General features: G+C 38.0%; 1 protein-coding gene across 15 annotated transcripts in view; it reads right to left on the bottom strand.

Annotated features, from left to right (window-relative positions):
* The window catches only part of ARMC3 (armadillo repeat containing 3), a 110,650-nt gene extending 87,737 nt beyond the window's left edge, over positions 1–22,913 (bottom strand). For 7 of the 15 annotated variants that reach the window (XR_008491928.1, XR_008491929.1, XM_054435533.2 and 4 more), the window contains exons 1-4: positions 22,834–22,913; positions 20,051–20,077; positions 19,350–19,398; positions 5,034–5,151 (exon numbers count right to left, since the gene is read on the bottom strand). Coding sequence is in view for 12 of the 15 variants with exons in the window: in XM_054435533.2 (XP_054291508.1) it covers positions 5,034–5,151; positions 19,350–19,398; positions 20,051–20,067 (184 nt within the window). In the remaining 3 variants the exon portion in view is untranslated. Of the gene's footprint in view, positions 1–5,033; positions 5,152–12,381; positions 12,464–19,349; positions 19,399–20,050; positions 20,078–22,833 lie in introns of those variants that run through there. The other 8 variants (XR_008491930.1, XM_054435545.1, XM_054435543.1 and 5 more) reach the window with 3 other exon arrangements.
* Between the last annotated feature and the right edge of the window lie 1,686 nt (positions 22,914–24,599).

The raw sequence follows: 24,599 nt of genomic DNA, 5'->3' as shown, positions 1-24,599 counted from the left end.
AGATCTCATATTTGGTACATAACTGTTCAAGATTTTTCGGCCAGGCGCACTGGCTCATGCCTGTAATCCCAGCACTTTGGGAGGCCGAGACAGGTGGATCACGGGGTCAGGAGATCGAGACCATTCTGGCTAACACGGTGAAACACCGTCTCTACTAAAAATACAAAAAATTAGCCGGGTGTAGTGGCGGGCGCCTGTAGTCCCAGCTACTCGGGAGGCTGAGGCAGGAGAATGGCGTGAACCCGGGAGGCGGAGCTTGCAGTGAGCCGAGATCACATCACTGCACTCCAGTCTGGGTGACAGAGCAAGACTCTGTCTCAAAAAAAAAAAAAAAAAAAAAGATTTTTCACAGTCTTTTGATTAACTGATCCCTTTATCATTATAAAATGACCTTCTTTATCTCTGGTACTACTCTTTTCTCTGTTTACTTTTATAATATTAATATTTCTGTTACTAATGCTTGGGCTTTCTTTTGATTCATGCTAACATGACATATCTGTTGTCATCCTTTTGCATTATTTTTGTCTTTATATTCTAAATGCACTTCTTGAAGGTGGCATGTGGTTTACTCTTGTTTTTTATCCAATATACCAATTTCTCCCTGTTAATCAAGGTATTTAGGACATTTATATTTAATTGATTTTTGATACGGTTAGATTTAAATCCACCATCTTGTTATTTGTTTTTTATATGCCCCATTATTCCATGTTTTCTTTTTTCTTCATATTCTGCCTTCTTTTCTATGTATTCTGTGAATATTACTGATTCCGTTTTATTTCTTTCATTGGCTTATTTAATATCATCCTTTATTTTGTTATTTTAGTGGTTGCATTAGGCTTGCAGTATACATCTTTAACTTATCACAGTCTACTTTGAAGTGGTATTATGCCACTTCACATATGAAATCCTAACAATAGTATACTTCCATTTTTTCCCTTTCTACCTTGGGGCTGTTGTTGCCATATATTTTATTTATACATATATATCAAATTGCACAATATATGATTATTTTTGTTTAAAATAATAAATTTGCTTTTGAAGTGATTCAAATAACAAAACATCTATGTTGCCATTTCTAGCACTCTGTATTCTTTTTTGTAGATCCATATTTCCATCTAGTGTTATTTTCCTTCTGCCTAAAAGGCCTCTTTTTATTATAAGTAGTAGTGTAGATCTGCTGGAAATAAATTATTTTAGCTTTTTTATATTTGGGAAAAAAATGTTATTTCACCTACGTTTTTTGAAAGATTTTTTTTCTGGATATGTAATTCTGTGCTGAAAGTTTTTATTTTTCTTTTATTCTTTAAAGATTGTTGCTCTACAGACTTCTCACTTGCATAATTTCTGATGATAAATCATCCTGATTTATAATTTGTTATTATCTTTTGTCATCCTTATCTTTATTTGAATGTAACATGTTTTTACTGTTTCTAGCTGCTTTTAAGATTTTCTCTTTATCACTGGTTTTAAGCAATTTGATTATAATGTACTATGGCATAGTTTATTTCACATTCTTTGCACTTGGGTTTTGACAAACTTTTTGGATCCATGGATTTAGAGTTTTCATCAGATTTAGGAAAAGTTTGGCCATTATTTCTTCAAATGCTTTTTCTGTCCCTGTCTCCCTTTTTCAGAGACTCCAATTACACACATATTGGACACTTGAATTTTTCTCATACCTCATTGAATCTCTGTTCATCTTTTTAAAATCTCCTTTCACTGTCCTTCATTTTGGACAGTTTGTGTTACTATGTATTTAAGTTCATTAATCTTTTCTTCTGCAATGTCCAATCTGCATTAATCAAAGCCTATGTGTTTTTCATTTCAGACATTGAAGTTTTCATCTCTAGAAGTTGTATTTGCGTCTGTCTTATAGCTTCCATGTTTTCACTTTCTAAACATATAGAATACAGTTGTAATTAATCTTTTAATGTCTTTTCCTACTAATTCTAACATCTGGGTCAATTTGATTTACTCATTGATTTATATCTTATTATGCATTTTTCTGCTTTTTTTCATGCCTGGTAATTTTTTTATTGGTTGCAAGACATTGTGAATTTTACCTTCTTGTGTAATGGATATTTCTGTATTCTTAAGATTTTTTTCAGGGACAAATTAAGTTACTTGGAAACAACTTGATCCTTTCAAGTCTTGCTTTTAATATTTACTAGGTAGTACTAGAACAGTGCAAAATCTAGGACTAATTATTTCTCATACTAAGGCAAGACTCCTTGGTGTACTCTACACAATGCTCCAAGAATTCTGAAGTTTCCGCCTGGCTGATGGAAACAGGCATTACTCCTAGCCCTATGTGAGCACCAGGCACTGTTACCCCAATCCTTTGGGTGCCTCTTGTTCCAACTATTACCCTGATATGTACATGCTGCTCACTACTCTTCTAAATACAAGAATGAGACCCCTTACACATCTGCTGAGTTCTCCTTCTGTGAAACTCATTACTCTCCTTTACTCTGTCCAGAAAACTCTGAATGCCTTTATTTCTCTGGACTTTCAGGTTTGTCTTCTTAACTCAGAGAATCCACCAGGTTACCCTTTCCAGTGCTATGGCCAAAAAGCTCTCCAAAGTCAAAAATCTGAGGCAATCGTAGGGTTTACTTCCCTTATTTCCTGTCTGTCAGTGGTCACTGCCCTTTATTGTCTGATGTTGATGGTCTTGTCAACTGTTATTTCATATATCTGGTTTATTTTCTTCATTGTTTCCGCCAATAGAGTAAGACTACTCTACTTTCACATATTGGGTCTGTTTCATTCATTGTTTCAAGCAGTAGAGTGGTCCGTCATGGCCAGAAGCCAAAGTCCTATCATTTTTTTTTTTAATTTTAGAAAATACTACTAGTATAAAACATCAGACTGAAAATTATTTCTGTATTGATTTCATGTGAATTACATGCCTATTTCTTCATGTCATGCAAAAAGAGATAACACATAATAAGATACACGTGACAGCCAGATGCTGTATAATGACTCTATAAGACTGAATGGGATTCATGCTGCCATAGATGTACAATCCAATATCTCCCTGAAATTTGACCCAGGATTCTACACCATCCACTCATCCACTCAAAAAGATATAGTACCTTCCAGAGACACTCTGGTTTACATCTGGATTCCCAATGATGACCTGAGTGACAAAGCAAGGTGAGTATTGAACCCTTTGCTAATTGAATGATTTGTTGTTCTCTCATTCATTTTCCAACACAATATGTCAAGTATCATTTATTTAAAACAAAATTGTCCCTATCTTAGTTTGAAATGGTTTATTTAAAAAAAACCAGTTTAGTTACACTAAACTCTCAATTAAATTAATATTCTCAATTAAAATGTCATGCAACATAATAAAAGTCTAATCTTATCATTTGTAATAATATGAGGACTAAAATATAAGCATCTTGATGTTTTTAAATCCTCTATGAATAAACCTTTCAGTAGAACCTGATGTGTAGTATTTATAATTTTTAAATAAGTTTTATGTTTTACAACAATGTTAGTTTTACGGAAAAGTTACAAAGACAGTACAAAGAGTTTGCACATACCTCAGACCCAGTTTCCCCTATTATTAACATTTGATATTAGTATGGTACATTTTTTACAGTTAATGAACTAATACGAAGACACTATTATTAACAAACGTACTTAGTTATTCGGATTTCCTTAGTTTTAACCTAATATCTTCTTTCTGTCCCAGGATCCTATGTCATTACTCACAATGCCTCCATTATGTGAATTTCTCAAACTTGATTGTTGTAGATAGCCATGACAGTTTTGAGGAGCATTGGCTATGTATTTTGTACCTGAACTGGGATTTGTCTGATTTTAAAAATCATTATTAGACTGGGGTTATAGATTTTTAAGAAAAATAACACAGAAATAAAGTGTCATTTTTATCACATCATATGAAGAGCACCTAATATTGATAGGACTTATCACAGTTGGTGGGGTTTTTTTTTTTTTTGGTTGGTTGGTTGGTTTTTTGAGATAGGGTCTCTCTCTGCTGCCCAGGCTGGAGTGCAGTGGCACAATCTCAGCTCACTGCAACCTCTGCCTCCCAGGGTCAAGCAGTCCTCCCACCTCAGCCTCCCAAGTAGCTGGGACTGCAGACGTGTGCCATCACACCTGGCTAATGTTTCTATTTTTTGTAGAGGTGGGGTTTTGCCATGTTGCCAAGGCTGGTCTTGAACTCCTGGGCTCAAGTGATCCTCCCACCTCAGCCTCCCGAGTAGCTGGGACTAAAAGCATGTACCACTACACATGGCTAGTTTTTGTATTTCTTTTTTTTATAGAGATGGGGCTTTGCCACATTGCCAAGGCTGGTCTCAAACTCCTGGGCTCAAGTGATCCACCCACCTTGGCCTCCCAAAGTGCTGAGATGACAGGCATTAGCCACCACGCCCAGACGTGTGGTGTTGATTTTGATCATGTAGCTGCGGTAGTGTTTGTCAGGTTTATCCATTGTAAGCTTATTTTCCCGCATTTCTATATTGTACTCTTTGGAAATAAGTCACTCTGTACACCTCCCACTCAAAGAGTTGGAAGTTATATTTCACCTCCTTGAAGTCAAGAGTGTCTACATAAACTATTAGGAACTTTTCTGCATAGCAGATTTGTCTCTTCCCTTCCATTTATTCACCCATTTTATTTATATCAGTATGGACTCATGGATACTTATTTTCCACCTGGATTGTAAGCCAATACTGCTTTACTTTGTTGTTCTAATTGTTCCAGCCTTGACTGTTTGGAGTTCTTTTAGCTTCTGTGACATTTGCAATTTCTAAAACTACAATGAAACTTTCAGAATGACTGTTCTACCCAGTGACTAAATTACTCCTTAAGATTAAGCTAGGAACTCAGGAAGAGAGATTGCTCTTAGGTAATGCATTAAATAATGTTCTGGTTGTCTGAAATAATTCATCTGACAGCAAGTAAGTTAAAGACTAGGAAGAAAAGTGCCCAAGAGGTAGTAAATATTTTAAGAAATTAATGAAATGGAAAGATAAACTGAAAAAAATCCAAACCTTTTAAAGCAAATTTATAAATGGCTTCACATGCTTTAGCCAAAATTTCTTCTTCTGGAGAATTAAGCATTAACACGACAGTTGCTGCTTTTTTGCTTTCAATCATTAATGGATCAAACTGAAAGGCAGAAAGAAAACTATCAGTTTCACATATGAGCTTTAAAAATCACATTAAAAATGAATGGGTCTTAAAACTTAAAGAGAATGTAATCTTGCAAAAAGGATGTGGTCACCGCCCAATAAGTGCACTGCAAAGTTTTTCATTAAAAATACATCAACCGCTAGAGAAACAATTGTCAGCATTGGAATGCCTGGGGTATGGTGGGAAGAGCAAAATGTTTTGGAATCTGACAGGTCTAGTTTCTCAATTTAGCCATGTGGAATCAAATGAATTATGCTCCTAGAATGTCAATTTCTTTTTCTGTTTGATGAGGATAATAGTACCTATCTCAAAGGAGCAAGGAAAGGAGTAGAGGCCATGTATGTAAAGCACTTAGCACATCATCTGGCACATGACAGATGTTTATCAAATGATATATTATAATGCTTACTCAATACACAAAATCCTTGAATACCTGTGTATGTTTTATTCTATGACCATCTCAATAATCAATACTTGCTTTCCAACCACTAGACTCTAGAGAAGCAGGAACTACATATGTAAAACAATAAAAAAAAAGCAGTAGAAAACAGCATATAACAAAATGTAAAATTGAATAAAACCTGGAACAGGGGAAATGATAATATAGTCTAAAGAAAATATAGGACTCTAAGAAGACCTGTGTCCTGAGAATTCATGTGTAATTGAAATGTGTAATTGAACTATTGTTCATAGCACATAGAGGCCTTCTGTGGTCAAAGAGAAAACAAATTATTACACTATTTTTCTTCCATTTCCAGAGACTAATGAAGGATGGAGTTCTGCTTAGGATAAAGGAAAAAAAACTGTATTTCAAAGCTTTAGCTGGTTCTTTGTGTTGGCTTTCTTATATAGACATCTTACTATGTCATGGAATATTTTTAAGATTGTTTTGTCTTAGGTAGAGAATGGAGAAATATATTACTCTGATTACTCAAAGGAAACATAATTGTGTGAGTTTGGAAGAGTAAAGAAGAAAAAAGATAGCAAGAAACAATGACCTGAAAGGACATAGCCAGTATAAAACTTCCCTTTTGGAGGAGAAATGGCTGCTGAATTTTAGAACAGCGTTGTCTAACACCCAAAGTAAAGCTGCTGTTTTTCTATGGCTCCCACTATACTAGAAGCTATAAAAGTTATAAAAGTCTGTTTGTTCTTAAAGCTCTTAGACCCTTTTAGAGAAGACAAATCTTCAGTAAAAAATCAGTTGTGTACAACAGGTTGGTGGCACTTGTGTTTCTAGACATGATCCAATGAGAAAAGGTGGCCTCTAGCTGAGCCAAGAGGAATGGCTGGGATGCTGGCTGCAACACTGATCATGAGAGCAGAAGGCCCTGGAAATCCACAGAAATCTTAAGGGAGGACTTCTGAATGTAGTTAGGGTTTGGGGCTTGAGAACCATCTTCTTTAGGTATTAAAGGGTAGCCCCAGAATGCCCTAGGACCTCACATCACCCAGGTGACACATGTGGCTTACTGACCATGGCTTTTTTTAATCTGAAAAGTTAGGAAGCTGGAGTATGATCTCTTCCAGATATAAAATTCTAGGATTTTATGAAGTGCAAAACATATGGCAGAGACAATAAATACTATGATGAGTGTGGGGAAATTAATTTGAAACTGGGGTAAATAGAGAAAGCTCCATGGATGTGGTAGAACTTCAGATATGATTTGAAGAACAGATAAGATGGGATGGATGGCGATAAGAAGGGAGGATATACAAATGGGGAAAATAACACAAGGTGGTTTAAAATGGGAATATTTGTTTATGGTGGATAAAATATTAGCTTGACCAAATAGAAAATATACAACAAGAAGCAGAAATAATATTGAATAATAAGAAGAAAGACCTCAGCAAATGACCTATACCTTTCCTTCTCCTGGCTGTTTATTAAAGATGATCAACAAAGGTCCAAGGGAAAAGGATTGTGACTCTGGAAGTTTATGTCTGGCTAGGTTATCATTCAGATGTTCAGGCATTCACAAACTCAAAAAGTATATCAACCATATACTCTTAAACAAATTGCTCAGGCAAAATCTCCAGCCACAACTTGGGAGGACCAAAATATAAAAACAATTGTGGTGGATCAAAAAATACAGTAAAATGTATTTTGCTGTTTAGCTTACTAAAAGTTGCAGATGATGTGAATCATAATCCAATTTTTTTTTTTTTTTTTTTTTGAGATGGAGTCTCACTCTGTCACCCAGGCTGGAGTGCAAAGGTGCGATCTTGGCTCACTGCAACCTCCACCTCCTGGGTTCAAGCTATTCTCCCTGCCTCAGCCTCCCGAGTAGCTGGGATTATAGGTGCCCACCACCATGCCTGGCTAATTTTTGTATTTTTAGTAGAGATGGGATTTTGCCATGTTGTCCAGGCTGGTCTTGAACTCCTGACCTCAGGGAATCCACCTGCCTCAGCCTCCCAAAGTGCTGGGATTACAGGCATGAGCCAACTCACCCGGCCAATGCAATTCTTAAGAAAGGATTGCTGAAGTGATAATGATTTATAAGGAAAAAAAACTAATAGTGGCTTGGAATTAAAACAGATTTTTTTTTTCAACAAAACAGGTAAAGAAAATTTTTGGTTTTAAAGAAAATTTTTGGTTTTAAAAAAAGAGGAATATTGCCTAGCTATTATTTATTTTTACATTAATAGAAAAAATGTAGGTTAAAATGTGTATTTAATAGATAGGCTACCAACAAGTAACCGAAGTTCCACACTGCCAGAAAGAAAGGGAAACAAAGGAAAACTGCTCTATTCAGAAAAGGGACAGAAAATACAAAAGAAATGACAAGACGAAAACATAGCAAAGAAAAACCACAACTTCAAATAAAATGATAGGAATAAAATATGTCAATGATCAAAATAAACATTACTAGGGTAAATAAATCCAACTAAGGCTGTTAGACTGGATTAAAAAGCAAAATTGACTCTCTTTGTGTTATTAGGTATTTCTTCCACTTGATCTTCCAGAATATTAATTCAGATCCCTCCAACTAAGATATAGAACATTTCCAGTATCTCTGAAGGTTTCCTCACACTCCTTTCCTAAGCCACCCTGCCCCCATGAGAGATAACCATTATTCTGACTTTTAAAATAATCACTTAATTTTCCATTTTTGAACTTCATATAAGGAATCATACAACATTCACTCTTTCATATTTGGTTTCTTTAGCTCAGTGCAATACCTGTTGCAGTTCTTTCACATTTCTGCTTATATAGCTAAGTCATACTTCTTATGGCTATATAATATATTCCAGTATGTAAATATACCAGTTTGGGTTCTTTTCTTTCCAGTTTGAGGAAATCATAAGTCACAATGAATATTCTTTTACATGTCTTTTTGTGGATACATACATTTCTCTTGGGTATTTATCTAGGAATGGAATTGATGAGTCATAGAGTAGACATATGTTTCCCTTTTGTAGGTACTGTTGAACAGTTTTCCAAAGTGGTTTTATCAATTTACATTCCCACCAGCTATGAATGAGAGTTCCAGTTGCTCTACATCCTCACCAACACTTGGTATTGTCAGTCTTTTTAATTTGCCTTTCCAAAGCTCTTCAATCATAGTTTTAAATCCATCTGCTTTTCATAGTTATTGTAGCTGGAGAAATGCCTGCTGCCAGTTGCTCTACATCCTCACCAACACTTGGTATTGTCAGTCTTTTTAATTTGCCTTTCCAAAGCTCTTCAATCATAGTTTTAAATCCATCTGCTTTTCATAGTTATTGCAGCTGGAGAAATGCCTGCTGCTACCTGCTACTACTATATCCTAGACAGAAGAGAAGTGTTCTCATTACTTCTGAAAGTTCTCTCCTGTCTCTTTTACTAATTCCGACTCAGTAGCATCCATCTATCATTCAGCTTTGTCTTCTGCTATTATGCTTGAGAATCCATTAATTTTTCTCTATCTGCCCATAGATGGGTTTCCTGCAGCACCCACAGTGTTCAGGCTCTGAGGGGTTCTTGGTAGCCAACCAGCAAGTGGTGAAAGATACAGCTTGACTTTTTCGATTACTCCCACTACAGAGATTCTTCAATTGCATTTGGAACCCCAGTCCATTTATTCCCTCTGCTTTCTCTCCCTTTATCAGCTTTCTCCCTTCTTCCCCTCTTAAGTTGCTTAGATTGCATGTTCTATTATCTGAATAACACTTCTGCTAAACTGTAAACCTCCTTGTCTGTCTTTTCACCAGATGAATCTTCTCAAACCCAAACCACAAGTGAACACTAGTATTTTCTTTGCATTTATACCCAAGTGTCCAGCCATTCTCAAAGAATGTTAAACTAGAAGAAAATTAGTATAATTATAAATTCACGACCAGAAATTGAGAGGGCCTCACTGCAAACCAGGTTTCTACATTTCTTTTGTAAACTTGAGTTTTCCTTCTCAAAAGAACAAAATTATTTCAAACATTTCTACTATCCTTGAACATTTAACACTCCTACTTCCCCCTTTCTTTCCTCCTCACCCAGAAAAATTTTCAGAAAAAATAAAGTTACCAGAGGGAAACTCCATCAACTTCCAACTTGCAGATTCAAATCTACCTATATCTGCACATGTTCTTCTATTACATGAGAGAAAATATCCAAGGCCAATCCCTAATAGGTGCTTTGGCTTTTTAACTCATTCACCTTCATTAATTCATTTATTTAATAAACATTTATTGAATCCCTATTAAGTGCCAGATGCTAAGACTAGCACATTAGATAACTCAATCTCCTATTCTCACAGAATGGACACATTCTCATCTTACTTTATATTATTAATCATCCCTTTTGTCTCATGAGTAGTCAACTCCTCCCTGTCAACGAAATTCTTCCTTCTTTTGAATCCAGCTTACAGAGGGCCAATTTAGATGTAATACAATGCAGTTATTTTCAGTGTAAGTTTGATGAGTTTTGAAGAATGTATACATCTGTATGGAATTTTAAGAAACATATACATCTGTATAACCAACCACTCCAAACAATATGTGAAGGTTTCCATGCCCCACAACATTCTCTCCTGCCTCATTGCAGTTGATTCCCCTCCTATGACTGGTCCCAGACAACCACTGATCTCCTTTCTTTCACTGCAGATCAGCTTTGCCTGTCCTATAATTTAGTAGTAATGAAATTACTACATAGGGACCCTTTGTGTAGGCTTCTTTCATGCGGCAGAATATTTTTGAGATCCGTGTTTCATGGATCTAATTTGTTTTTACCTTTCTTTTTACTGCTGAGTAGTATCCCATTGTATATCACGATTTGTTTATCCATTCAACTGTTGATAGACCTCTGGGTTGTTTCAGGTTGGAACCATTATGTATAAAAGCTGCCATGCACATTTTATACAAGTCTTCCTATGGACAAATGTTTTCATTTCTCTTGAGCAAATGCCCAGAAGTAAAATTTCTGGCTCGTCTGGCAAGTGCATGTTTAACTTTGTAAGAAAATATAATTTGGGTCTCTGCAGCTCATGCCTGTAATCCCAGCACTTTGGGAGGCTGAGGCAGGAGAATCACTTGAGGCTGAGAATTCAAGACCAGCCTGGGCAACATAGTGAGACCCTGTCTCTACAAAAAGTGAAAAAATTAGCCAGGTGTGGTGGCATGCACTTGTAGTCCTAGCTGCTTGGGAGGCTGAGGTGGGAGGATCGCTTGACCCGGGAGTTCAAGGTTGCAGTGAGCTACAGTCATACCACTGCATTCCAGCCTGGACAAAAGAGCGAGACCCTGTCTCAAAAAAAGAAAAAAATACAATTTATTTTTCCAAAGTAGTTCTACCATTTGCATTCCTACAAGCAGTGTATCTGTATCCAACATAGTACTTTTATCTCTTCAGTTATTTACGTCTTAGTTAATTGTCTCAGAAATGTTTTATAGTTTTCAGCATATAGGTATTGATTTTATTTTGTTAAACTAATGTCTAAGTATTTCATTGTTTCTTATGCTATCGCATAGCCTTTTTTGCCATCATGTATCTTAAACTTGTGTTATTAGGTGCATAACACTTAGGACCATTAAAAACAAAAAACCTTTGTATCATTATAAAATGTCCATCTTTTTCTCAGGTAATATTCTTTGTCCTGCAATTGTAATATATTTCATTTGGTATTAACATAGGTGCTCCAGATTTCTTATGATTTGTGTTTGCATGGCATATATCTTTTTTCATGTATTTACTTTTATGTGTACCTTTATATGTAAAGGAGGATTCTTATAGACAGGTTAGAGTTGAGTCTTGCTTTTTTACTCAGTTGGACAATCACTTTTTATTGGAATATTAGGTTATTTATATCCAACGTGGTTGTTGATATGGTTGGGTTTTAATTGATCATCTTGCTATTTGTTTTCACTTTGTCACATTTGCTCCCTTTTCCTTTTATCCTGCCTTTTTTCAGTTAATTGGGTTTTTTTAGTATCCCATTTTACCTCCTCTATTGGCTTATTAACTGATTTTCTCCTGGTTATAGGTCACATTTTCCTTTTTTGCACATCTAATAATTTTGTATTGGATACTGGGCATTGTGAAAATTATGTAGCTGAGCATCTAGACTCTTGGGGACTGTGGGAGGAGGAGTGTTCCTTAAAGGATATTGAATTTTGTTCTGGCAGGCAGCTATCTTACTTATGGATCAGGTTAATCTATTTAAAGCCCGTTTTTAAGCTTTATTAGGTAGGGCAGGACTAGAGAAACCTATACTATAGGGCTGGATAGTTTAGCCACACGACTATTAAGGCATGACTTTTCTGGGGACTCTTCTTAATGCCCCAGGTATTCAATAAGACCCTCCATGCCTTCCAAGCAAATTACAATGCTTCCCAGACCGCTGTGAGCTCTAGAGAGGGTTTGACTTAACGGCACCCTGAGAGTTGTTCATGCATATCCTTCTCCATGTGGAGTTTCACCCCATACAGATTAGATTTCAGAGAATCCAGAGGACCATTAACTGGATTTCTGGAGCTGTTGCTGTATGTTGGTCTCTTCTTTTTGGTACTCTACCCTGCAAACTGCAGCCACCTAATCCTTCTTGAACTCCGATTTCTTGAAGCTCTTTTATTTTAAAATAAAAACCAACTGTCCCTAGATAGTAATCATCCTCTGTACACCACATTACCCTTCCTTGTCTTTCACAATCAAAAACCTTAGGAATACTTACTTTTCTCACTCTCGCTCCTTGCTGCACATATCCAATCTGACTTTCATCCTCAGTAACTTACCAAAATTGTTCTTACTAAAGTCACCATCTGGGAGCGCCATGTCACATGTCACCCAGGACTTCTTGGGAGTTTTATTTCATTTCTAAAGAAAATAATACAATAATACTTGAAACTATAGGGAGTTATGGTGTATTTAATTGTCAGGCCTCCATCTCTCTGGATACACTTTTTATTGTTTTTATTCATGGTGGTTTGGGGGTTGAAATTCCTTGGGTGACTGGGCTTGCTTGCTTTTCTTTCTCTTCTTCCATAGCTGTTATTTTTCTGAATTTAACACACTGCATTATGTCTTTGATTTACGTGTCTATTTCAGTATGTTGTACTTCCATTCACTCCATTGCTCAGGCTTGATCTCTCAACTTGTCCCCTTCTCACACTCCACGGCCTACCCATCAGCACATCTTGCCAGCTCGACCTTCAAAGCTCATCCTCACTCTGGCCACATCTCATCTTCTTCATGATGACTTCCTGGGTCCAAGCTGCCATTAGATCTTAACTGCACTACTGTAACAGCCTCCAAGCTGGTCTTCCAATTTTCATGTTTCTCCCACATTGTAGCTAGAACGATCTTATTTTTCATTTTAAATATAAATCAGATGTCTCTACTCCTCTCTTTGTCACCTTCCAACGAATTCTCCTTTTTGCACATTAGGAAAAAATCCAACTTGCTTAACATAGCTTAATGTCCTACGTGGTTGCCACCATCTCACCAACTTTGTGACCCTGTCCTACACCTTGCTCACTAATCTCCTGTCACACCAACCTTCCTGGCATTCCTCAAACACACTGCGTAAGGCTTTAGTTACTGTGGTCTGGCTGGGGTCCCCTCCCAGATATTTGCACAGATTACCCCCTCATTTCATTTAAGTGTGTTTTGGTTGAGATCCCACCAAGAAGGCCTGCCCTGACCAAGATTCTATTTAAAGAGGCCCCATCACACTCCTTACCATATCATACTTTATTTTTCTTCATTGATCATATCACTACCTGAATTATATTATTATTAATTGACTGTTTCTCCCACTATAATATAAGCTGCCTTGGGGCCTGAACTTTCCTTTCTCCCCATCTTTATGCCCAGGATGTGGAAGAACGCTTGCATATGGTAGGCACTCTATATTTGTCCAGCAAATAAATACATTTCTTTAGGCAAAGGACCATGCTGTTTCTCTGTCTCCATCACCTATGAGCAGTACTGGGGTGATGGTAGTACTTGGAAAATGTCTGTAAAGGAATGTATTAAAGTCTCCTGGAAACTTTTTCTATGCTTGTGGCCTTAAAGTGCCTTAACTGTGTACTGTTTGCTGATGTCAGGAGAGAGGGCTCTAAATCTGAGGTCCATGGAGCTATCAGTAGGCTTTGAAGGTACATTCTCTATGTGAAATTATATGCAAAATACTTGGAGTACATTTCAGAGGGAGGAGTGTCCACAGATCCCAACCTACCTTCATAAGGCTCCTTGATTGCCCCGCAAACTCCTAAGAACCACAGCCTTAGATCATCTTCACCACTTAAGGCACTTTCCCTCACGTCCCAGCTGGCCATCTTCTCCACCAACTCACATCCAAAACAGATTTCCCTTCCCTCTTGGAATTTTCACCCCAGAGACCTCTCATGTTTCTATATTTTTAAAGCTGATTATATAAGCGTGTGAATAAGGATACTGTGGTTAAGGACGGGTATGTCGTGATCACCACAGAAGAACAAGTCTCAGAGGAGTAGGTAGAGTACACGAAAATACGTTTAAACATAAGCTTTAGTAAATATCATTTAATAGTCACGTGGTTATTTAAATGTGAATCTATAATAATTAAAATTAACTTTAAAGACCAGGTGCAGTGAGTCATGCTTGTAATCACAGCACTTTGGGAGGCCGAGGTGGGAAGATCTCTTGAGCCCAGGAGTTTGAGACCAGCCTGGATAACATAGTGTGACCCTGTCTCCACAAAACATACAAAAATTAGCTGGATATGGCAGTGTGTGCCTTTAGTCCCAGCTACTCAAGAGGCTGAGCAGGGAGGATTACTTGAGCCTGGGAGGTGGAGGTTGCAGTGAGCCATGATTGTGCCACTGTACTCCAGCCTGGGGGACAGAGCAAGACCCTATCTCAAAAAAGAAAAAAAGATAATATGGGGTATGAGAAGCTCAAAGGGAAGCTTGAGACTGTAAGAGTTGCAATCCAATGGGCTGACAAAGGAGAAATACGAATGTTTGGCAGAGAGTAGAGAAACGTGGCATGACATTTGTTTCTCCTACAGAGCCTGCACCATTATAGTAATTTTTTCTTAAAAAGGACACTGAGAATAAATGATAGCTACAACAGAGTGCCACATGACTAAATAAATAATACTGTGCTGTCATTACATATCCCATCTGCTTTCCTATGAGAAAGTCAGTCACCAACAAGCTCGTTGAGAAATTATAATTTCATGCTCTGTGTAAAATAAATGATAAAATTATTTACAAAAAAGAATGAAAGAAAATGGAAGCATTTTAGCTAAGTTTTGAATTTTAAGCCCAGTCAATTAGAGTGGCCATAGGCTTCTAGAGATATTTTTATGTCTCTGTTAAGGAATAATACTGTCTAGAATAGCGCTGTCCAACAGAACTTCAGCAATGAAAATGTTCTGATTTTGTGCTATCCAATATGGTAGTCGCAGGCCACAAGTGGTTCTTTAGCACTTGAAATGTAACTAATGCGACTGAGAATCTGAATTTTTAACTTCTTTTTTAAAAAATAAAGACAAAGTCTTGCTATGTTTCCCAGGCTGGTCTTGAACTCCTGGCTTCAAGCAATCCTCCCACCTCAGCCTCCCAAAGTGCTGGGATTACAGATGTCACTCACTGCACCTGGCCTTTAAAATTAATAATTTTAATCATTATAAATTCAAATTTTAATAACCACATGTGCCTAGTGGCTATAGTATTAGCACAGGTCTAAAAAAATACAAAATTATGAAGATGACCTCAGCGAAAATAGATCATCACAGTTGAGTGATTTTTATGGTGCCAATAAGTATAAATAAAAAGCTTTTAAAATTTCTATTTCAATATGTTTACTACATCAGTGGTCCCAGATCATGAGGTGCTAATTTTATAGGAAAAGAGAGAGATAGATAAACAGGAGGAGGTAGACAGCATTCGTCTAATAGGAACTTTCAGTAGAGAATATCTAGACATCAGGAAAAATTTGCTAAAATGTCTAAAGATTAAAATGAAAGTAGCTAAAATACCTTTTAGTTTACTTTATAACCTGATCAAAGTAGCAAACTTTTGGAGTAAGGTGAGCAAGCTGAAAATTATCCATATGGTTTCATATATGTATATTGTTAATGTATATTTTTTATTCATAGTGTCTAACTGTCAGGAGGGAGAAAAATGGGAAAAGAAGTCCTTATAACTTCTTTACATAGCAAAATAAATGATAAAACAAAATTATTTACAAAAAGAATGAAAGCAAATGGAAGCATTTTGGCTAAGCTTTGAATTTTAAGCCCAGTCAATTCGAGTGGCCATAGGCTTCTAGAATATTTTTATGTCTCTGTTAAGGAATAATACTGTCTAGAATAGTGTTGTCCAATAGATCTTCAATGATAAAAATGTTCTGAATCTGTGCTGTCCAATAGGGCAAGCACAGGCCATTTATTTATTTATTTTGTAAAGTCCATAGTAGTGTTGTCAGTCTATGACAAAGAATGAAAGGTTGAGTTCTGAGATTGATGAAGGAGGTCCAGGAAAACCCAGGAGACCTCACCCTCTTCCCAGGAATTGGATTTGTTTGTGCAGCTGAGGGGGCATGTTGTACTACTTTCCATTGCTCTGATTCTATACTCACCCTGCTTAGCTTCCTGTGTGCATTTAACTAAGGAAAGAAAGTCCTGACCCATTAACATAAATGTTCAGTTAACTTGATACTTAATCATCATGATTCCAGGGCCAGGTCATAGTCTCTTGGGCATTTAGAGCTTGTGGCTTTATCCACTGAAGCTCAATCACCTCTGAAATATTAAAAGACTACAATTTCCATGCTTGCAAACTCAAAGATCTGACCATAAATCATGATGGCCACACACCAGGCCTCAGGGGACTTCAGTGGCCAGCTGGTCTTCCATGCCTCATCCCTGACTTCCCTATCTCCTTTGACAGTTCATACAAACTTGTTCAGTTCTGTAGAATGATGAACAGCACCCTCAACTGTATCATTAATAATAATATCTACCAGGCTCTTATCTAATGCCAGGCACTGTTCTAAGCATCTTACATTGATCTAACCTTACTTCACTGATGTGAGTGGGTATTCCTATGAATTAAGCAGTATCACATCCTCACTGTGGGTGCACAGAGGTTAGAAAGTTCACCCAAGTTCATAGATGGGCATAAGTGGATAATGGACTAAGGACCCAAACTCAGGCTAGATAGCCCCAGAGCAGGTACTCTTAGACACTGAATATCTAGTATTCAGTGTCTAGTAGAGTCATTTCTATTAGGAATTCTTTTACGCAATATTCCACAGTAAATTTTCCTTTTATTAAAGCATCACAAACAACCTTTTGGCCAGATATGGAAATGATTTGGAAAGGAAGAATATAGTTGTATTGGTCGATCAAGCCGTATCTTTTCCATATGTAGGCATCTTCTTAGCTAGTGTCTCTTTTATGAGAAGGAAATGTAAATCAGTACCATGTCTGCATATATTGTTACAACAAATGAGAATATTCAGAAAAGCAAAGGGAGCTTTTTGTTCTAATCCTAATACCAACACTTTTCTTGCTGTCTTTATTACTCATTTTAAACTATAGAGGAAAGCCTGATAAAAATTAAAGTCTTTGGAAACAATATTTCTAGGAAACATATAAGAAGCAAATTACCATTAGTTGACAGAGGAAAGTTTATTTTCTTAAGTAGTTATATTTCTCTTTAAATGTGGTTTTCATTTACAATGTGTACAACAAACCTTCATTGACTTTAGAGGTATATTCTGGAACAAGTTCCAGGTTAAGATACTATAAATTGTGGCATACTGCTTTGAAGTATGAGAACAAATACTGTAGAAAAGGGCTTAGATATTATTTTAATACCACTCTGTCAGTTTTTGTTTGTTGGTTGGTTGGTTGGTTTTTTGAGATGCAGTCTCGCTCTGTTGCCCAGACTGAAGTGCAGTGGTGGGATCTCAGCTCACTGCAAACTCCGCCTCCCAGGTTCACGCCATTCTCCTGCCTCAGCCTCCAGAGTAGCTGGGACTACCGGCGCCCGCCACCACGCCCGGCTAATTTTTTGTATTTTTAGTAGAGACGGGGTTTCACCGTGTTAGCCAGGATGGTCTTGATCTGACTCGTAATCCACCCACCTCAGCCTCCCAACATTCTGTCAGTTTTATAGTCAGAGTAGAAGTCCCCTGGGAAAGGCAGGGAAAAGTAAGGACCATTGGTCAATGTTACACCTGCCATTGGCTACCTCCAAGGCTGTTGGGAGCTGAGGAAGAAACAGCTCTATTTTGTTAATGCTAGGACACTGTGTTTCTCAAGTTCTCCATCATGTCCCCAAGGATTGGAGTCCAGAGGACAATATCAGCAAGACATGAAGTTATAGAAAGTGTATTGGCCATATACATCTATTATTTATTAGCTCCGTAATTCTAATTTTAATCAGAATATGTTTTTGCTAATAAGATGCCATTAATGCTATTTGGTAGCAAAAAGGGGTGTAATACAAACTGTGGATGCAATGAAAAAAAATAAGACAATCTGCAACATTTTAGGAATATGTCCTAAGAGAAGCAGTCAGAATGATGAAACATCATGAGATCACAATGTCTACCCCTGCACAGCCTTCCTGGACCCGGGAAGATGGGCACTTCTGTAGATTTTGTTCCCAACTGTATTGAAGTATCATACCTAGTGGATTGCACAGGGGTGCATGTGTGTGTGTGTGTGTGTGTGTGTGTGTGTCTCAGAAGCAGAGTCCAGAGGATTCTCATGATAATAGATCTTATTTTCCAAATGCTACATGCCAGGCACTAAGACCTTTATGTAATTTATTTTGTTTTAATTCATGCAACAACAGGAATGAGTTTGATATTATGATTCCCATTTAGGAGCTAAAGAAAAACCAAAATAACTTGGCCAAATTTGGCAAATTGGCCACAATGACACAGTTGGCAAGAGGCAGAGCTGGCTCAAGGCCCCCAGGGTCTTAACCACAAAGCTCCCAAGGGGGCAGATTTCTGCCATTAGCCCAGTTTCCTTCAAATTTGAAATTGCTGTGAGTCTGTGGACTCCACTTATTTCTTTTCTATTCCTGATTTATCTGAAGGAAATCACACCAAATGTCTGTTTCAAAATAAGTTTCTAAACTGAAAATTGTCCAAGGTCATTTTTCACTTTTAACACAACCTTTCAATAATTGATAAACTTTAAAGAGAGAAGATAAAATCCTGTTTTTAAAGAGAGAGAAGAGCTTTCAGTGGGGAATGAATTACTTAGCATTTGGAATAAAGATGATGATGCCAGACTAGTCTCTCGATAGAACTGGAAAGGATAGGGACTTCTCACGTGCAATGGTCATCACCAGACAACCTTATATACATATCTAATAGCTATAGCAGAACTTCCAGTTATTTTTGAAAATTTGCTTGATTAATTAACATAAATGAGAGGCTGGCAAATGTAAATGGTAAGTATTTAAAAGAACAACCCAAACTATTTATTCATTAACTATGCTATAAACATGCCATCTACATACTGGAAAAGCTAATAATTACTCTCTAATTGTGCTAATTATATAATGACAATGTTGTAAATGTTTGTTTATATAATGTTAGATTTCTCTGACTAATCTTATCATTAGTCAGACTTTGGACTTCTGCCACCGCGTATTCATGTATATACTGGTACATGCCAAACTGTGTGAACAATTTATTTTTATAACTGGTTGTTAAAGTGCTACTAGTATTCAAATCAGAAACTTACCACATCCTTAGGAGGAGGCTCTACTTCCTTCTTTATCTTTTTACCCATCCTGGAAAAAGATGCAATATATGGTTAAACTGACATTTGCACATACATTTCCCAATTACCTGTGCCCTTGAGAGGAGGTTTATTTTCTCCTTTAAATTTTTACCTCCTAAAACACAATGCAATACATGTAAAAATTATCACATATATACAAATATGTCACCTACATCCCAATTTCAAACTCTGCAATTTTAAGGAACTTATTGATAAGATCATTGAGCGTTAGTCCTGGCTTTCAGTTTAGAAAGGAGGTGAATATATTAGTGGCATAACTTAAATAACAAGAAATCATTTACCATTTTTATAGCTTGCTTATGATGGGCTTAAGAGACTAAGCCCATCAAGTTACTTCTGAGACCTGCAAGAATGTACCACAAAGGCAGAGGTTTTTGTCTATTTTCTTGCACTGATCTATCCCAAACACCTACAACAGTGTCTGGTACATAATTGGCATTTTATATTTATAAACCTCATTAACTCCATTTTTCCTAGGAGTAATGATCTTATAAATGGTATACAAAATCTACCAGGTCTTGAATCAACATTTGTCTCCTTTTCCCGGATAACAAAAAGTTTTCTCTCATAATCCACAGCTCAGTAAAAAAGCAATTAAAAAATCTGAAGAGATACATTCTGGGGAAACTGAGGTTACTTACTTTCCACTTGTCCTCATAAGTCCATGTCTGTGTGGAAAAAGTGAAAGGAATGGAATTTATACATAGTTAACATACCACAGAGGAGTAACCAGCCCGGGTTCAAAGAACTTTTCAGCCCGGGCAGGTGGCTCGTACCTGTAATCCCAGCTCTTTGGGAGGCTGAGGTGGGCGAATCACGAGGTCAGGAGTTCAAGACCATCCTGGCCAACATAGTGAAATCCTGTCTCTACTAAAAATACAAAAATTAGCCAGGTGTGGTGGCACATGCCTTGTAGTCCCAGCTACTCAGGAGGCTGAGGCACGAGAATCACTTGAACCTGGGAGGCGGAGGCTGCAGTGAGCCGAGATTGCGCCACTGCATTCCAGCCTAGGTAACAGAGTGAGACTGTCTCAAAAAAAAAAAAAAAAAACAAACCTTTTCAAGATGTTAATGTCTATTAGAATAACCCAGGAAATCTATCTAGTTTTCTTCAATGAGAGTTTGTGGAATTATGTTCAGCATCAGAGCCATCTTAAATGGTATATGGTAGGAGCAATCTTAAACGGTCTATCATAGCCTTAAGGAAATTACCATAGTCTCAATAGAAATCCTAGGAAGTAGAAAATCCTTGGGGAGAATCTACAGTGTCAGGGTTAGCTCAAATTGCATGTCAAAGGTCAAAAGCAACTCCTAGCATTAGAGACAGTGACCAGAATTTATCACATACATTAAAAAGCCACGTCTTCATAGAAACTCCTAGATACTTCTGAAAGGCATTTATTCTAGGTCTCTAACTTCAGACCACACTACTTTTAAGACTTTTGAGGGCCTGGGAAAGCTTATTCACACTATAGCCAATATATTAAAATGTTAAAATGTGCCTGCATCACCCATTAAATGTCATTTGTATCATAAAAACTTTTGAAATTTGTATTTGAAATTACTCAGCAATCAGTACATACACCTGGAAATTCTTGTAAAATGAGAAAATTGTTTTCAAATGTAATAAAAAATTCATATTAATAAAACATTTAATTAACACTAATTTTTCAATTCTCTTTTCATATTTTAGAGCCAATATAAGCATTTTTTTCAAATCTCAAACACCTTCCTTAGGTGCTTGAAAAGTGAACAGGCCCTAGACCTTGTGCCTATAATATTTCAGGCAGACATGCAGAAACTATTCTGGGCAAATGAGAATCTATCCTACAATTAATCTCTAGGAAAAAAAAAAAAAGAGAGTTTATGGCACTCTATAACCAATTCCAAGACAGAGCAGCCTTTGATTTATAAAAGAATTGCTTATGAATAATATTCAGGAGGCAATTTAATTACACCTGCATAAAGTTGTTTTAAATCATCTGATTTTCACTTACGAACTAATTTTTCCTACTTCAGGATAGTGTTTTTGAGCAATTGCATAGTGCAGAGGTTAGAAGAGCTTACACAGACAGTATTGCAATGATAGAGTGTCTCCTAAGCTAAAGAATGAAGTTTAAAGCCTATGTATTTTATCATGGCCCAGCGTGGTGGCTCACTCCTGTAATCCCAGCACTTTGGGAGGCTGAGGTGGGTGGATCACTTGAGGTCAGGAGTTCAAGACCAGCCTGGACAACATGGCAAAACTCTGTCTCTACTAAAAATACAAAAATTAGCCTGGAGTGGCGGTGGCATGTGCCTGTAGTCCCAGCTACTGGGGAGGCTGAGGCAGGAGAATTGCTTGAGGCCGGGAGGCGGAGGTTGCAATGAGCTGAGATCATGCCATTGCACTCCAGCCCGGGTGACAGAGCGAGACTCTGTCTCCCCCCCAAAAAAAGCCTATGTGTTTTATCACCATATTGGGTATGATAGAGACGGGTTTCCCCACACTGACCAGGTTGGTCTTGAACTCCTGACTTCAGGCGATCCACCTGCCTCAGCCTCCCAAAGTTCTGGGGTTATAGGCGTGAGTCACCGCACCCGGCTTTGTGGGTTTTTCTAAAGTGATCTTAACATCCTGCCTCAATTTCTGTCCCCTACTTTCACCTTCCCTTCCTGGGTTCATATTCATACTAAATTCTTATATTAACAAATAAATTCATGAAGTCTCAGTTTCCCTTCATTGCTTCAATCATCTCCAGTGGATTAGCATAACATGCCATTTCAAATATTTTAAAATCCATTAGCTATCTAGCCAGTCTCTGATTGTTGAAATTTGTTTCTAATTTTCTGGAAATATGGACAGGGCTGCAAAGAACGTCCTTGTACATAAAATTTTCATCCATATCCCCAACTATTTCTTTAGGATAAATCTCTAGCAGTAAATTAACTGGGTGAAAACTTCAGGGCATTGGATATGCAAACAACTCTGCTCTAAAAATGCATCTTCTTGACTACTGGAGCCATTTTTTTTTCTCACGAGTTGATTGGTCCTTTGTATTTGTTCTTCGTGAACGTTCAGTCTATGATTTTAAATGTTTTCTAATGAGTTCTGCTTTGAGAAGATTTAAAGAGGAGGAGGGCTCGAGAAATCGAGGCCACTTCTGAGTTGCTCACAGCCAAGTAACAGAATCTGACTTGATCTCACCTCAGATCCCCTCTCGGGCCTCAGTTTTGTCACCTGTTGAATGGGAGGTTGCGGGATGCTTACGAAACCCACCCCAAGCCCCATCTAACCCTGCGGGCGCGAGGCAGGAACTAACAACGCCCAGCAAGGTGTTGCCTCACTGACCCAAGCAGTCTGCGCCCACGTGGCACCTTCTCCTTTCCCAGGTTTTCCTCAGGCCTCTGCCTTGGGCCTCCCCACCCCACGGGTTACCTTTACCTGCCGGGAGATCCCGCCGAGGAGCTAGCTGCTCCGCAAACCCAGCAGACGAACCCCCAGTCCCTTGTTGTGCCTCGTTGCTAGGCGACGCCGCGCCGCGCCTGCGCCCTGGGAACGCTCGGGGCTGCGAGGGCTCCCATTGTCCCGCCGAGGGCAGCGGTCAGTGCGGGAGGAGCCAAGTGCGTTCGCGATTACCTGAATCCAGTGCTTTAGGGGAGAATGGAAACTGGGTGTGGAAGCTGTAAATCAAGAGGCAGTTCAGCCTCAGATTCTGGCCCAAGGACTGGCTGTAGTTTCAAATACGCAAATACTGTTGCATTCTTCCAAATACAGGCGTCAGCCAGAATCTCTGTGCAGATGAAACCCACATCAGCCACCTCCTGCCCAGGCTCCGTTAAGCTGCAGACCTGCACTGCCACATCTCCTTGCTCTAGGATGTCCAATCCGTTTCCACAGAACTTTTCATGGCCCTTCAAAGCCCCGTTCTCTTCCTCTTTCTTTCCTCTTCCTGCCATTCTTCCAATTGCCTAGACTCAGAAGCTTCAATTTCCCTTCTTCCTCCCATGCCGCCCAACCACAGTCATCACTTCAGCCACTTCTTGGCGGCTTACGTTTTGTTTCCTGCTTGTTCCCTTTCTCATATCCTTGTTGTCACTTCAGCTCGTCATTTCTTGGCCTTCTGGCTGATAACTTCAGTTCCTCTCTGCTTACAGTTCTTTCTACATATCACAGGCAAATCGGCCTTCCAGAAATCATCGTTCCAGTCTTGTCACTTCCCTACTCAAATGTCAGCGGCTTCCTAAGATAAATTTTCAACACATTGGCCTGAAATTTAAGACCGTCTGCTCCATCTCTACTCCATCTGTGCAACCACATTTTCAACCTATCTCCACCATCCAAGCTCCAGCCAAACTTACTGTTCCCGAAATTTTCCACACTTTTCTCTAGATTTTTTTGCTCATCTGTTCATCACTTCATTTTTCAACAAATATTTATAAAGTAGCTTCTATTTCCCAGGTCATGTGCAACACCTGGAATATTCTTTCATTTCCACTTAATTAAGCCCGGCTCAAATGCCATCTTCATAAAATACTTTTTGATTGCCTTTAGCAAAAAGTCTCTCCCTCTCCTCTTAGACTTTGCAAATTCCATCTCCTACCAGCCCCTGTTGTTCTCCCAGTCCTAAGAATGATAGATGCTTCTTATAATTGCTACTTTTATATATCTTATGTTCTCTTCTCACCATTTAAATTGCCTGATAAACAGCTTTATAACAATTATTTGTATTCAGTTTTCCATGGTCAAATATCTGGTGTGATTTCTGTATAGAAAAGATCTTAAGTAATTGTCGTGGAAGCAGGAAAAGGATTAAGACCAAGTAGTATCAAGGAAACCAAGGAGGGAGTTTCAAGAATATAAGCGTCATCAAGTGTTATATGATTGGACCTTGAATAATATACACCTTTATTTTCAGCCTCTTCCTGTCTTCCACGTTTTTTCCTGTTGGTATATAATTATGTTGAAGCCCCTCCCATGCCTCATCTAAAAAGCAAAAACAAGTAAAATCCCTTTGATATTGTTGTTCCTTCTAACCATTATCCTATTGTTTTCTTTCTCTTCTTGGTCATGACTTTTCAAAAAAAGTAGCCAGCATTAGATACTTACATATTTTTAACTTCCTATTCACTCTTCAGACTATAGTGACCTGTTTTCATCCTAGCACTAAAACTATCCATATCCATTGGATGCTTCTTAGCCCTCGTCTT

The sequence above is a fragment of the Pongo pygmaeus genome, chromosome 8 (genome assembly GCF_028885625.2).
Source record: "Pongo pygmaeus isolate AG05252 chromosome 8, NHGRI_mPonPyg2-v2.0_pri, whole genome shotgun sequence".
Classification (NCBI taxonomy): domain Eukaryota; kingdom Metazoa; phylum Chordata; class Mammalia; order Primates; family Hominidae; genus Pongo; species Pongo pygmaeus.
The sequence above is the reverse complement of the archived record's forward strand: the minus strand, read 5'-3'. Positions and strand labels throughout refer to the sequence as shown.